General features: G+C 42.9%; 1 protein-coding gene across 2 annotated transcripts in view; it reads left to right on the forward strand.

Moving 5' to 3' along the window:
- Positions 1-12976, forward strand: part of HEPHL1 (hephaestin like 1) — a 64826-nt gene that overhangs the window by 42424 nt on the left and 9426 nt on the right. For both annotated transcript variants that reach the window (XM_019525279.1, XM_019525280.1), the window contains 6 exons: positions 345-484; positions 1772-1912; positions 6281-6387; positions 9165-9387; positions 11032-11171; positions 11715-11874. In XM_019525279.1, coding sequence (XP_019380824.1) covers positions 345-484; positions 1772-1912; positions 6281-6387; positions 9165-9387; positions 11032-11171; positions 11715-11874 — 911 coding nt within the window. The remainder of the gene's footprint in view (positions 1-344; positions 485-1771; positions 1913-6280; positions 6388-9164; positions 9388-11031; positions 11172-11714; positions 11875-12976) is intronic.

Consider the following 12976-nt stretch of genomic DNA (forward strand, 5'->3'; position numbering starts at 1 on the left):
AGAATTAGAGGGGCAGAGGGGAAAAGGATTACCTGATTTCTGTAGCTATTATTTTCTCTGCCGTAGCAGTGGGAGGGGGACAAATTTAAGACAAACCTCTAATAATTAGACTCCATACCTGAAATCTTATAATAAATTTATAAATGTTTCTGTATGTAGAATCTAATTATTGGGGGGTTGTCTTAAATTCAGGGTTGTCTTAGATTCTAGTAAATATGGAACAATGAATGTGAATTTCAACATATGCCAAGAGGTGTTCCACAGCACATAATGATAATTAAATGTTTTTATTAGCCTTTAGATAGTTTTTTTTTATTTTAATCTTTTGCCTTCTTACTTTGCAGCTATGGATATATTTTTGTGAGCAAAGGTGAAGATCGGATTGGTTCAAAATACAAGAAGGTAGCGTACAGAGAGTACACAAATGGAGACTTTACAAGGCACAAAGTGAGATCAGCACGGGAGGAGCACTTAGAAATCCTGGGCAAGTAGCTCTTACAACTAACAAAATAAACAGAACATGGAAAAGCATCTCTTTAAAAAAAATACACACCTTTTCACAGTTTGCTCAAGAAAGAAAGGAGACAATACTGATATCTGGCACACTTTTTCAATGGTTTTACCCACAAGATCAATTCAGATTTAATTGATTGTCAAGACTCTTTTCTGAGTACAGTAAAATCCCTGTTATCCAGCACTACAAGCCGAAATACTCTATTAACTGGAATTTCTGGCCGGCCAGACACAAGCGGGGGGAGGAGCTCATACACGGCTGCCACCACGTACCACTCCGCACTGCTGCTGCTCCGCATGCAGCCACCGCTTGGTGTTATCTGCCTCAGATAACTGGAATTTTTATGTAACTGTCACCCGGCATTCCCCACTCATGCCAGATAACAGGGATTTTACTGTATATAAATATTTCCAAATGCAGGAGGAAGTTTGTAACAAGTTACGTTTGCAGAGATGTCCAAGCACCTATCTAACTCTTGCATACACTGTGTTTTTTGAGATTTTCTTGTATGCAAAAAGTAGAGATGTTAGGTGTTTGGTTTGGAGTAGGGTTTGGAGAATTGGAAATTTTACCAATATCTTGGAGTGCTTCTTGTCTCTGGAATTTTGCAGTAGGGTTACAGCTAGCCATAAAATGGTAAGTATTTTCAGTGAAAAATTGTGCAAGCAATTTTTTAAAAATGCATTTTCTCCTTTTTCCGCAATAGAAAATTGATGAAAGATAGTTTTGAAAAACAGAAAAATATTCAGGGTTGTTTTTTTAAAGGAAAAAAAAGAAAATTTTATGTGATTAAAAAACTCCAGAAGGCTGTTTTTCCTTGAAAATAGGTTTGGCTGACCATGTTTGAGACAGTCTTCAGCAATCAAAGTGAGAGACTTGTTTTGCTGGTCTGACTTCAAAGGCTAATGGAGCCTGAGCATTTCTGGAGGGCTCTGAGGTAGAATATTGTTTTTCTGCTGGACCATTGTATTCATAGCTTGATGAGACTATCTTTCATCCTTAACTATCTATGAAGACCCCTAATCTGCTTATGGCTTTCTTCTGAGGTTTAACCAATGGGTTTCTTCTCATTTCTATTGATTTCATTGCAAACAGCAGTGATGTTACACAAAAGTAAGCATTTAAGTTAAAACTGCGGCAAATTTACAGCTTTTAAAACAATATTAAATATCACTCACTGATCTGATTTCTTTAAAAGCTTCAGCTTTCTTTACTTTAAAAGAGCAATATTAATCACCATTGGTCGCTTTGATTTAGGGCCATTAATCCATGCTGAGGTTGGAGAGACTATACTGATAGTGTTTAAGAATAAAGCAAGCAGACCCTATTCAATAACTGCACATGGCATTGAAGAAGTGGGTAGTGGAGAAAGACCTGAAACACCAGTCACCCTCCCAGGTAGGCATGATGACTTTATTTTAGAGTCATAAAAGAGTTCCTTTGGTCTTATGTAAACCTTTTCAGAACTTGGATGATGTTCCCTTTTTCTCGCTTTGTCAGACTCGTGTGTCTTTTTTAGTGCAGAAAATTTTAAGTTTATATTTCTCTGTGTCCATCTGTCTAGGTTCTTACAGGAGAAGACACCAGCTTGTGTAAGATGTTGAGTCAGAGAGATTGCCTCTTCTCTTCTTTCTGTGAAGTGCTTAGCATATATCTGGGTGCTCAAAAATAAATTGTGTACTGCTATTACTAACTATGACAACAATTTTCAAACCAGGGACAGGATTCAGACTGGTTCAAAAAGGTCTAAGTCCTGTTTAGCTCTGAGCCTTGTCTATACTGTGGTTGCAGTATGTCCCAGGCAGCACAGGCCCTGAGCACACCTTGCCCAGCCATACCTATAGGTAAGCTCCAAACCCAAAGATACTCTGGTGAACATCCAGGGATGATCATCAGGGGCTGCTCTTGAACTTTCAGTCTCTGGGGTGTTTGAAAGAAGCCTCAGGAGCAACCTCACTAACATCCTTCTGGGTTTGGAAAGTGCTTGTGGACATGGATGGGCAGGCAGCTGCCACAGTGTAGGCAAGCCCTAAATGCCTCTAAGTTAGCTTGCCTTTTGCCTCAAACTTAGGTGCCTTCCTCAGGAGAGCTGATCTTGTTCCACTTTTAAGGCTACCTTACTCTGTCATTCTCAGCATACTCCCAAAATCTGATCCTTTCCCACCCCCTGTTGAGATGGGTAGTTCTCCCATTCTGGGGATAGTCAGCAGACAGGTTGTGCACCCCAAAAGACAATCCTGTTTTATGTGGCTGATCCTATTCTACCCCAGGAAGGTATACACCCACTGCTCCCATTTTATCAATGGGAAAGACTTATGGATAGATTTTCTTTCAGGCTGTGATTCAGCCTGCTCAGACTTACTGAGCAAGCAGATGCTTTACTGACAGCCCATGCACTTGGTGAGGGTGCTGATAACTGTGCTGGAGGACAAAGGTCTACAAGCCTTTTGCCCAGTGGAAAGGGTACCTGGAAACGGGAGATCTGGTTCTAGGATGCCCTCCCTCTGGGGGAATTTGAACCCATATCTTCCACTTCCCAAGACAAAGCCTTAACTTCATTGGTAGGTTCCTCTTTTTGGGGCTGGACTATTAGACAATGTAGAGTGAATCAGAAGGCAAGCACACAAGAGGGAATGTGACTCTAGTCCAGAGAGGCTAGTGTTGCTCTGAGAAAGGGGGTAGCCTTGGTTTTAGTCCCTGCTCTCAATTCTGTTTGTTCATTTTATTCAGTGACTATATATGCTTAAATTCATAAATAGTCCTGGGAGCAAGTGAAAAGGACCCTGGCTCCATGACTGACTGGTGCCTCCTGAACCTGGGGGGACACCCGCAGAAGCTGCTGACTCTATCGGGGCAGCACCAGCCCTACCGACAGCATCAATGTCGGCCGTCGGGGGGGCACTGGCCCCATTAGGGGAGCACGTGCACCCCCATGCACCCCCTATCAGTTGCCTATGCCTGGCTCTGTAGCCTCGTGTTATTTCTGAAATTATATAATCCAGTTTTTGTTGTGAAATGATTTCTTACTTCAAGATTTTTTTAATTCTAATTTTTTGTAATGTAATAAAAATCAGGATCAAAACAAAACACTTTAATCAATCCAGAACAACATTCCAAAACTAAATTGAATTTGAGGTTTTGTTCCAAAATAGAAACATTTTGGACATTTCAGAGTAGAACGTCTGTTGTCTGCACAGCTTTATTTCCTTACATTCTCTTACAAAATGCATGCACCTCAGCTGTACCAAATACATATTGCTGGTTATTAGATAATACAGACCCCTTTCTGTTTTGTTTAATTTGCCCTATCAAAAGGGTGTCAAAGTAATTTAGTCCCACAAGCTGGATGAGTGGCACCAGGCTGGTCTATGGCCCAGATCAGGCCCAGGGACGTCTCTGCTTCCCTCTGCACCCCCAATGCTAGATCCAGGGTAGCAGTGCACAGTCTGGACCCTGTACTGCATGTGGCTCTCATTCCAGACTTACACTGCATGTGGCACCACCCCAGCTAGTCCAGGATCTGCGTCACTTGTAGTGCCCTCTGCCCAGTCCAGGACTGAACTGCATGGGCATATGTCCCAGACCAGCTAGGGGAGGTGACGCAAGGAGTGTGGATCCACGATGGGCTAGAGTAGTTGCTATGTATGGCCTGCATCCTGGGCCCTGCACGCAGGGCTGGGCTGGCAGCATGTTGGTCAGTTCAGACCCAGTGGCAGCATTGGGGGCTGGATGATGGAGCCAGCCCCTGGGCCATATCTTTGTCACTTCATAGTTGAGAGGTGAGACTCACTTGTAATACCTATTCTGTGCATCTGAGGGCAGGGTTACAGTAAAATTGTGAGAAATATAGCACTGATTTCTGTTATGTGCTCCCCTTTTCCTCTTTCCCCGACTCTTCTTTTGGCTACAAGGGCAGTTTGTGAAGGCAGCTGAAGCAGCTACACAGATGCCAAAAACAGACAGCCCATTTATTTCAGGACTGATTGTCTATGGCTACTCCCAGCTGAGAGCTTTCTTAGTACTCCGTAGGTACTTCACAGGTACTTAGGGTGGGGCAATGGGCTTGTATATCTGTAGAATACCAGGAAAAAAGGCTTTGGCAAGGGAAATCCGTCATTTGTGTTTAGCCAGAGAAAAGCAGTATCTTTGCATAACTACTTTTTCCCTTGTCTCAATCTTTCCATGGGTCAGGGCTCCTTTTATGCAATCAGAGCAGGGGAGCAGAAGGGCTCTAGGGCTTTATGCTGAATAAAGCATTATCCTGTGATGCTTTAAACCTTCTGAAGTGAATCCTGGCACCCATCAAGTCCACCCACAATGTTGCACTGACATGAATACTACTGCTTTGTTCTGCACAATACCTGTTAAAACTGGTTTCCTTTTAATTAACTGCCACTATGTACCCTACTTTTCATTCCCCACAGGAAAGATTTCTATTGCAGTTACCCCCCGGCAACATGAACCATGTGGCTGCTGAACAACAACATCCTTGCACATAAGAAATAAATAAGGCCTCAACCGCCTTGCACTGCTTGTATGAGCACCAGGCACCATAAAACCTGAGCTCAGAGAAGCAGAAAGACTCTTTTCTCCGTAACCCCAGAGAATCCCAAAGACAAAGAGAAGAAGGCAGGAGAAAGCCCAGATCCGCCCCATCCCTCCTTCCCCTACTCACACGCACCAGTTCAGGGATCTGGCTTAGCAGGCAGTGAAGAAGTTTCTAGGGATGGTAATTACTTCATGTAGATCTGTAGGGCAGAAGGCATCCCTGCCACCCTCCTGCTCAAAGCAGGGTAACGCTTTGGACCCTGCTTAATTAAATCACTATGAAAATTAGCAGTTGATATTTGTCCCATAAATTTAAGTTTTGACAAGGCAGACCAGCACAACAGAACGCCTGCCTCCCCACCACACCAGCCAGCACACCCTGCTCACCCACGCATATACACTTTATGCTTTAAAATGTTCCTTTGCTGCAATGCTTACAACAATTTGTTGGTGGTTAGGTCAGGGCTATGCTGAGACCATGGCCTACCATGCTGACTGATATTGTCTCATTGTTTCCTTGTAATCCCCTGTCTGTATCCATCCATCTCTTGTATTTACCTCAAATTGTTAGCATTTTGGGACAGGGACTGTCCTTTTGTTCAGCGTTTGTACAGGCCCTCATGTGATTAGGTGCTGGTTCCTGGGCTCCTGAAGCTAGGTGGTCTGGCGGTGGTAGCAGTAGTAGTATTGGTAATAATAACTAATAATATTAGCTGTTAATAATACCAGCGAGTGGTAATAATAACTAATAGTGTGATATAAGAGGCAAATATTTCATCCACCAGAATATTTTTTAAATACAGAGAATTTAATGTAGCCCAAAACACATTTTCCCTATTCAAATGACTTGGTTTTGTTAAATTAGGGCTCACCACACAGTTGGAGACGCTTCTCTCAGGTCATTTTGTAACTATTGTATGGCATACAATTATCATGAAAACCCTTTTATCTCCCACCTCCTTATTAAAAACTGTAACATTTTCAGCCTCATAAGTAGAGTTCCTTTTCATGAGCCACCTTCTGCTGTCCATTACATCACAGAAGTTATCGGTACAAAGAAACCCACTTGTTACCGATCTGCTTTGCTTCAGTGCAAATATTGTGCACTTGATCCTTTACATTTCTGATTGAGACATTGTCATATCTCTGGTTTGTTTTGAAGAACTCATAATGTCCCACCGTTACTAGAAAAATGTTTTTGTCTCTCTTGTGTTTCAGGAGAAATAAACACATACAGATGGAATGTCCCAGAAAGGTCCGGCCCTGGTTATTCTGATCCAAACTGCATCACTTGGGTTTATTATTCAACAGTGAATTTTGTTAAGGTAATTGTGAAACAGTGACTGAAGTTTACATTACTTGGTATATGACTTCCTAACTTTGGACCAGATCCTGCAAACCTTTTACTCCGACTACTGGCCTAGGAAGGATTTTCAGGGCTGGGAACTTCATCCAGCTGATAATGCCTGAGTCAGACTCAGGAAACAATGCAGTTGGTGAAAAGCAGTGGACTGAATTTGGCTCCCAAGTTTTTCTTGAAGGAACACTTCAAGGTAGTTTGGGAGGAGGTGAGACTCCTCATGAATGTTCAACTTGGCTAGGGATAGACATTCAAAAAGCCTAAGCTTGAACTGATTCAATCCTTGAAGGTTAGTCTAACCTGGCTAGGCTGAACTGGTTTGTAACTGGACAGACATTCTCTCTGGACTGAAGAAATTCAGGCACATGCCTGCAGTGGCTCAGGCTAGAAGCTGGGGGGCGCTAGAGCAGCCCTCCCTTCCCTTGCACAGTACTGAGCTGAGGGGGGCCCTGGCCAGGCCCTGGCAGGACCTCTGATTAGGGAGGTCTGCCTGCACCATCCCAGGCTTTTTCCCACTCAAGGGGCAGGAGTGTCGCCAGCCCCCAGTCCCCTGCTAGCACTCTGAGGCAAGGGGGTGTGTGCAGTGCATGCATCTGTTGATGATACGGAGCTTTTCAATCTCCCTCCCTGCTTCTTTATACTGTCTGCAGCAAACTGACAGGCAAGCAAGCCAGAAGAAAGTTGATAGCAGTGTTTATCAGTGCATCAGCAAAACAATAGCCTCTCTCCATTAGTTAAAACTCTACTTAAACAGCTTGCCAGCTGACCTGTTGATTAGCTCCAAAATGCCCTAAGCGGTCACCATTCTGTCTTCCTGTCAGACCAGTGAAACTGGAGACACACACAGACACCTCTTGACATTAGCTAGCATACCACATGCCTAGGGTCCGTGGGGCTGGGTCTGTGCTGTGGGAGATGGGAGGGAGGGAGCAGTGAGCAGTGATTTGGGGGGTGGGGCAGGGGGAAGCCAGGCAGACCCTACTGTGCTTGCAGTCTCTGCAGGAGTTAAAGCCAGGGAGCAGAGAGGAGGGGCCATCTCTGCTGTTGAGCATAGAGCCCCACCCAGCCCAGAGAGCATGCTGTGATGCTGGAGGAGTCTGGTTTATTTTAAACCAGCAAGGGCTCTGGGACAGATAAACCGGTTTGACCCAAATCGGTTAAGTCTGATTCAACCAGGTTTATCCCAAACCAGTTTCAGCCATTTTCCAACTGGTTCATGTACACTAAACATCTGTTCTGTTACAGGTTTAAACTAGTATCTGATCATGTAAACTGGTTTATGTGTAATGTCTGCCCCTAGCCTTTATGAGCAGCAGTGCAGGTCAGCATGAGTAGCATAGAGAATATGTGAAGCTGAAAGGAAGAAGAGCTTCTGTTTTACTAACTCTTAAACAACCAGAAGTGCTTTGGTTTATTAATTACCAGTCAGTTAGTGGTTTCTTTGGATGTCTATGTCAGACAATCCTGTCAATTTTGTATATCATGATCAAAAATCTGTTGCTTGGCAGCTGGTAACAATAGGCCCAGTTTTCATAGAACTACTCTACTATTTAGTCACATAGGTGAAGTAGCCATATTTGGAAAGGGCTAAGGCCTTAGCAGATCCTACTGCTCTTCCAAAATTCTCTCTCTTAGGGCCAAATCCACTCACAAAGGGACTGCAGTGTGGCAACACTGAGAGTCAGCAGCACCTAACTTCTAGGTGTTTGTCCCCAAGGAATGAGTTCTCAGCCCTGAGTTAGATGCTCTCAGTTCAGGAGCTAGCATGCATAGAGTGAGTGTGATGCTGCTCTGTGATTTCTGTAGACACCCTAAATTCCATATAAAATGAGGAGGGGGAGTTAGGTGCCTTGGAATGGGATTGACAGCAGCCAGGACTCAGAAAGAGAAGATGCATAAAGTAATGCCAAAAGAAGGAAGTGTCTGCAACCCTGCCTTTCTGCTTGATAATGTACCTTGACACAGACCACACCTATAACTCCTTTGGGTATATAGAACTGGCTCATTTTTCTTTAATAGTGGTGGTGGGCCACAGTGACCCTAGAAAAACACCAGAGCTATAGAGGGAAGATAATGGCAGTTCTGGGCATGTGGAGAAGCAAAACTGTAGGCACCTGGAAGCTACTGTTGGAAAACTTGGGCAACTATGAAACTCAGCGGAGGATTTTGAAGGTTGCGTCCTTGTAGTTGGGCACTCAATTCACCCAAGTCCTTTTGTGGATCTGGGATGTAATCTCCTGGCTCTGCAGTATGTGCCTCAAGAGAATATTTCTACATACAGTCATCTTTGTTTCTCCCATTAGCTCCGAAAAAAACCCAGGAAGTAAAAAACATTATCATCCTTTTTGAACATCAAGAAAGGGAACTAAACACTAAGTATCATTTTCACTAATATACTTGCATCTGCAAGTCATGAAATAATAATTTTTAAATCTGCCATTTTGAGAGTTTTATAATAACAGAAATACATTAGAAGTTTGAATGTATAATAGAAAATTGTTCCTACATCTCTGTGAAATATAATAATGCCTGAACTAAGGAAGTATTATCACCTCAGTCATTTTTATATCTCAGCTAAAAACATGAGTTTTGAAATAATTTAATGTGTACTATATATCTATTTATTTCATAACTAATAAGTTTTTAAATTCAATTATAGCTCAAATGGCTAGAAAGTAATTTAATGACATAGTCCTACTGACTATAGATGATATTGCCATATTTTTGTTTATTCAATTCCAGGACATGTATAGTGGCTTAGTTGGGCCATTAATAGTTTGCAGAAAAGAAATACTGAAAGAGAAAGGCCTAAGGAAAGATATTGATCGTGAATTTGCTCTTCTGTTCCTGGTGTTTGATGAAAATCAGTCCTGGTATTTGAAAGAAAATATTGAAAAGTATCTTCATAAGAATCCTGATAATCTGAATTACACAGAGGAATTTTTGGAGAGTAACGTCATGCACGGTATGTGATTTAATTGACAGCAGCAGCAGCTTATCCAAGAGAATGGTGGTTTCCTTTTTTATAATCCTTTGCTAGAGAGGTATGTTACCAGCAATTGTATAATCTTATGGTACAGTCTTTACAAACGAAGTCTTACTCACTACACAGGGTTGGGCTGGGTTTGTCATTTGGATAGAAAGCTTCTGGGGAGCACCACTACACATTCCACGTGTCGACAACAAATGCAGACCTGGCCAGCAGCTTTATCAGACCATTGAAGAATTCAAGTTCTTAGTTCATTGAAGAATTCAATATTTTATTTGTGGATAGGTGGCACTTTCAGCATATATCCCTGGCCATGAGTGACTAACTTTTCTTGGTTTCTCAAAGGCCAAATCCTCCTTTGTCACCCTTGCGTAAGTGGTCAAAGCAGAAAAATCAGCCAAGCGAGCAGTGTAGGTGCAGAGTCCACACTGGCAGATTCCCCTTGTCTTAGTAGAGTTGCGGTGACAAACTTGGCAAGAGCCTGACACTAATGTTTAGAAACAGGTAGATGAGTGATAGTGACTCCCTGGCCAGACATTCATGCTCAGGACAGAACGGATTAGTTGCCATTGTAGGAGCCATAGAAAAGTTATGCTCTTGTTTCTGTGCCCTTCAGCCACTTTGGGTTGGGACTTCACCCACCCATTCCCCATAGTCCCTGCGTAAAGCCCACTCACTTGGTCATTTAACTGTACGGCAGGTGGGAAAATCTTATCCATTTTGAGGAAAACAAACTTGTTATGTTATATTTAGATGAGGTGCTGTATTAAAACTGAAATGCAAACTGTGGTCTCTCTTATCGTGTTATCTTCATGGAGTGAACAATAACATTAGAAACTGATCAAGTTCAAAGGCTTGGGGCACCTATACATGACTGACCTCTGCCCTGACGTGTGCCAATTAGCACACATTGATTAATTGAGTCTGCTGAAGTGTGCCAATTAGTGCTCCCCAGCAGCCTCCATGTCGTGTATAATCAGCATTGCCACATTTCAATATGGCAGCAGGTGTACTTTAACTAAAGCGTGTTGAACAAGCTTTAGCTAAAGTGCCCCTGATGTTGCGGGCACTTTAATTTGATTGGCTCTCAGAGCCTCTCTAATTTAAAGTGCCCCCTCCCCTCCCCCACCTCCCCAGCCCAGGGCACATGTATAGATACCCTCAGTGTCTGATTCTTCACTCCCTTCAGCCTAGTGCAGTCGTGGCAAAGTCACCGATCCAGTGCAGTCAGTGCGTCACTGCAAAGCGAACCTGATCCACCACTTGTTCCCCACTGGATTTCAATAGACTTACACTGGAATAAAACTGGAGTAATGCAGTGAGGAATCAGTCCTACTGAATATCAAACTGGTGTAAAATCCTGTGAGTGGAATAAGTGAGAGGGGGGCTTTGATGCGATGATGTTTTACTTCCCATTTTGCACTTGCTTTGCCCTGTTGTCGGTTACTGTAGCAGACATTTGAAAACTAAACCTTGGTCTCTGCAAAAAGAAAGTAAAAACAAGCATGAACTCCATCTGGTGCTTGTGTTTCCCTTCAGCAGTAAATCATTCTCAGTGCCACATTTCATTATTGAACATTACTGAATACATTAATCGCTCTCTCTTTGTAAATCTTTCAGCAATTAATGGGAAGATCTACAACAACCTTCTTGGTCTAACGATGAATAAGGGTGAAAACACTAACTGGTACTTGATAGGAATGGGAAATGAAATCGATATACATACAGTCCATTTTCATGCACAGAGCTTCATCTTCAAGGTTGGTGAAAGCAAAGCAAAACTTTTACATTGTGAGGGGGAATTTCTTTGGACATGCTCAGCTTCTTGTCTGATCTAGCAGGCATACTGCAGTATCAGTTCTGACTTCAGTGAGAGCTATGCCTGTGAAGGAACCACAGAATTGGATAGAACTTAGTAAAGGTCCTGGTTAATGTGACTTTAAATGGTGAAATATGAATGAATGTCAACAATAAAGAATGAGGTTACTGTAGGATATTATGTGATGGTTAATACACTCAGCACACTGAACCTTGTGTGAATAGCTGAGTGTAGCCAGTAGGAAATGTACCTGTGTATTTTAGAGTTCAGTTTAGTCCTATGTATTATATCTCAAAGTGGAAAAAAGTATTTGTAGCAATCTGTGTTAATGTGGGTTGCCTATGGGCACCACCTCTGTTGAGTTAGGCATTGTATAAACATATAAAGGAGTTCAGTTTATGTTCCGTTCAGAACCTCTACATGAATGCATAGTTCTTGGATTCAGTAATGGAAGCCTTAGCGATGCTGTTTTGTCTTGCTGCAGACAGATAATGATCACAGAGCAGATGTGTATGACCTTTATCCTGGGACATTTCAAACAATTGAACTTGTAGCAGATAATCCTGGGACGTGGCTTCTGCACTGTCATGTAGCTGACCACATTCATGCTGGCATGGAGACAACTTATACCATCAATGAATCAGGTACAGTATCATGAATGCTGTTTCCTGACCACACACTGGGATTACAGCTACTCAGAAAAAGGGCAGGCAAAGAAGAAACAAAATACTAGATTCAGCACTGCTGGTGTAGGGAGATGGAAATTATTGCACATTCTTATGTCCTAGCAATATCTGTTTCCTGGGAGAAGGCAAACACATGTGCCCTGCAGCTTTGAAACCATGTGAAGATTCATAGGAGTTTTTCTTCCTGATGGCGATACAGGAAACTGGTTTTCTGGGTTTTGTTCTCTTACCCTGTTCCTGCAACAAGTCTTGTCACAAGGGATCATTGCAAGAGAACCTACTGCTTTAAACAAGATAAACAACTAGTGAATATGACCTGTACACTTGTAGACATCAAAAGCAAAAAAAGCTTACTAGATCATCCAAGAGGGCATCCAAAAACTGGGTCTAACAATAATCTCTGTGGTAACCCAGTTAGCAGCAACAGCTCATACTAAAACTAGCTGCTTGGTACTTTGAAAGCAGGCACAAGGTTTCACAAATAGACACTCAGAAATTGAGGCCTCAAAATTTAAAGGATGCTTAAAGCATAATTTGTCCCTTGAAACCAGAGAATACTTTGACCTGGATTGATTGTAGATTTGTGCTCAGAGCAAAGGATTTTAAGAGCTGAATTGCCACTCACTGAGTGCATCTCTATCTACCCATGCTGTAAGAAATACTTTGGTGCAGTTTGCAGCAGCGTCAGCTGCTCCCGGGCCCAGTGTTTACATGTATACCTGGGACCGCTGCACTTTGAGTCAGGGCACAGGAGCCCCAGGCTGGCAGGGGGCCCAGGGGTTCAGCCCCAGGTTCTGGGTGGCGGCATCAGGCCGTGTCGGGTGTGGCTGGGGCATGAGGGTTCTACAGTGCATGGCTACGTGGCAGGCAGCCACCACACGTTAACATGCTTGTACCCCAGCCAGCTCCCGTCACTGTCTACACATGTGTTTCTGTGGAGTAAATTAATTTATATCTGTGTATTGTAGTACTGTCAGGGACAGTACTATCCTATGGCAGAGTTAACTAATTTACTGTGTTCTAATACCAGTGCACATGTAGACTGTGATGATTTCATAGA

This window comes from Gavialis gangeticus, unplaced genomic scaffold (assembly GCF_001723915.1).
Source record: "Gavialis gangeticus isolate Ggan-Ray unplaced genomic scaffold, GavGan_comp1, whole genome shotgun sequence".
Lineage (NCBI taxonomy): Eukaryota > Metazoa > Chordata > Crocodylia > Gavialidae > Gavialis > Gavialis gangeticus.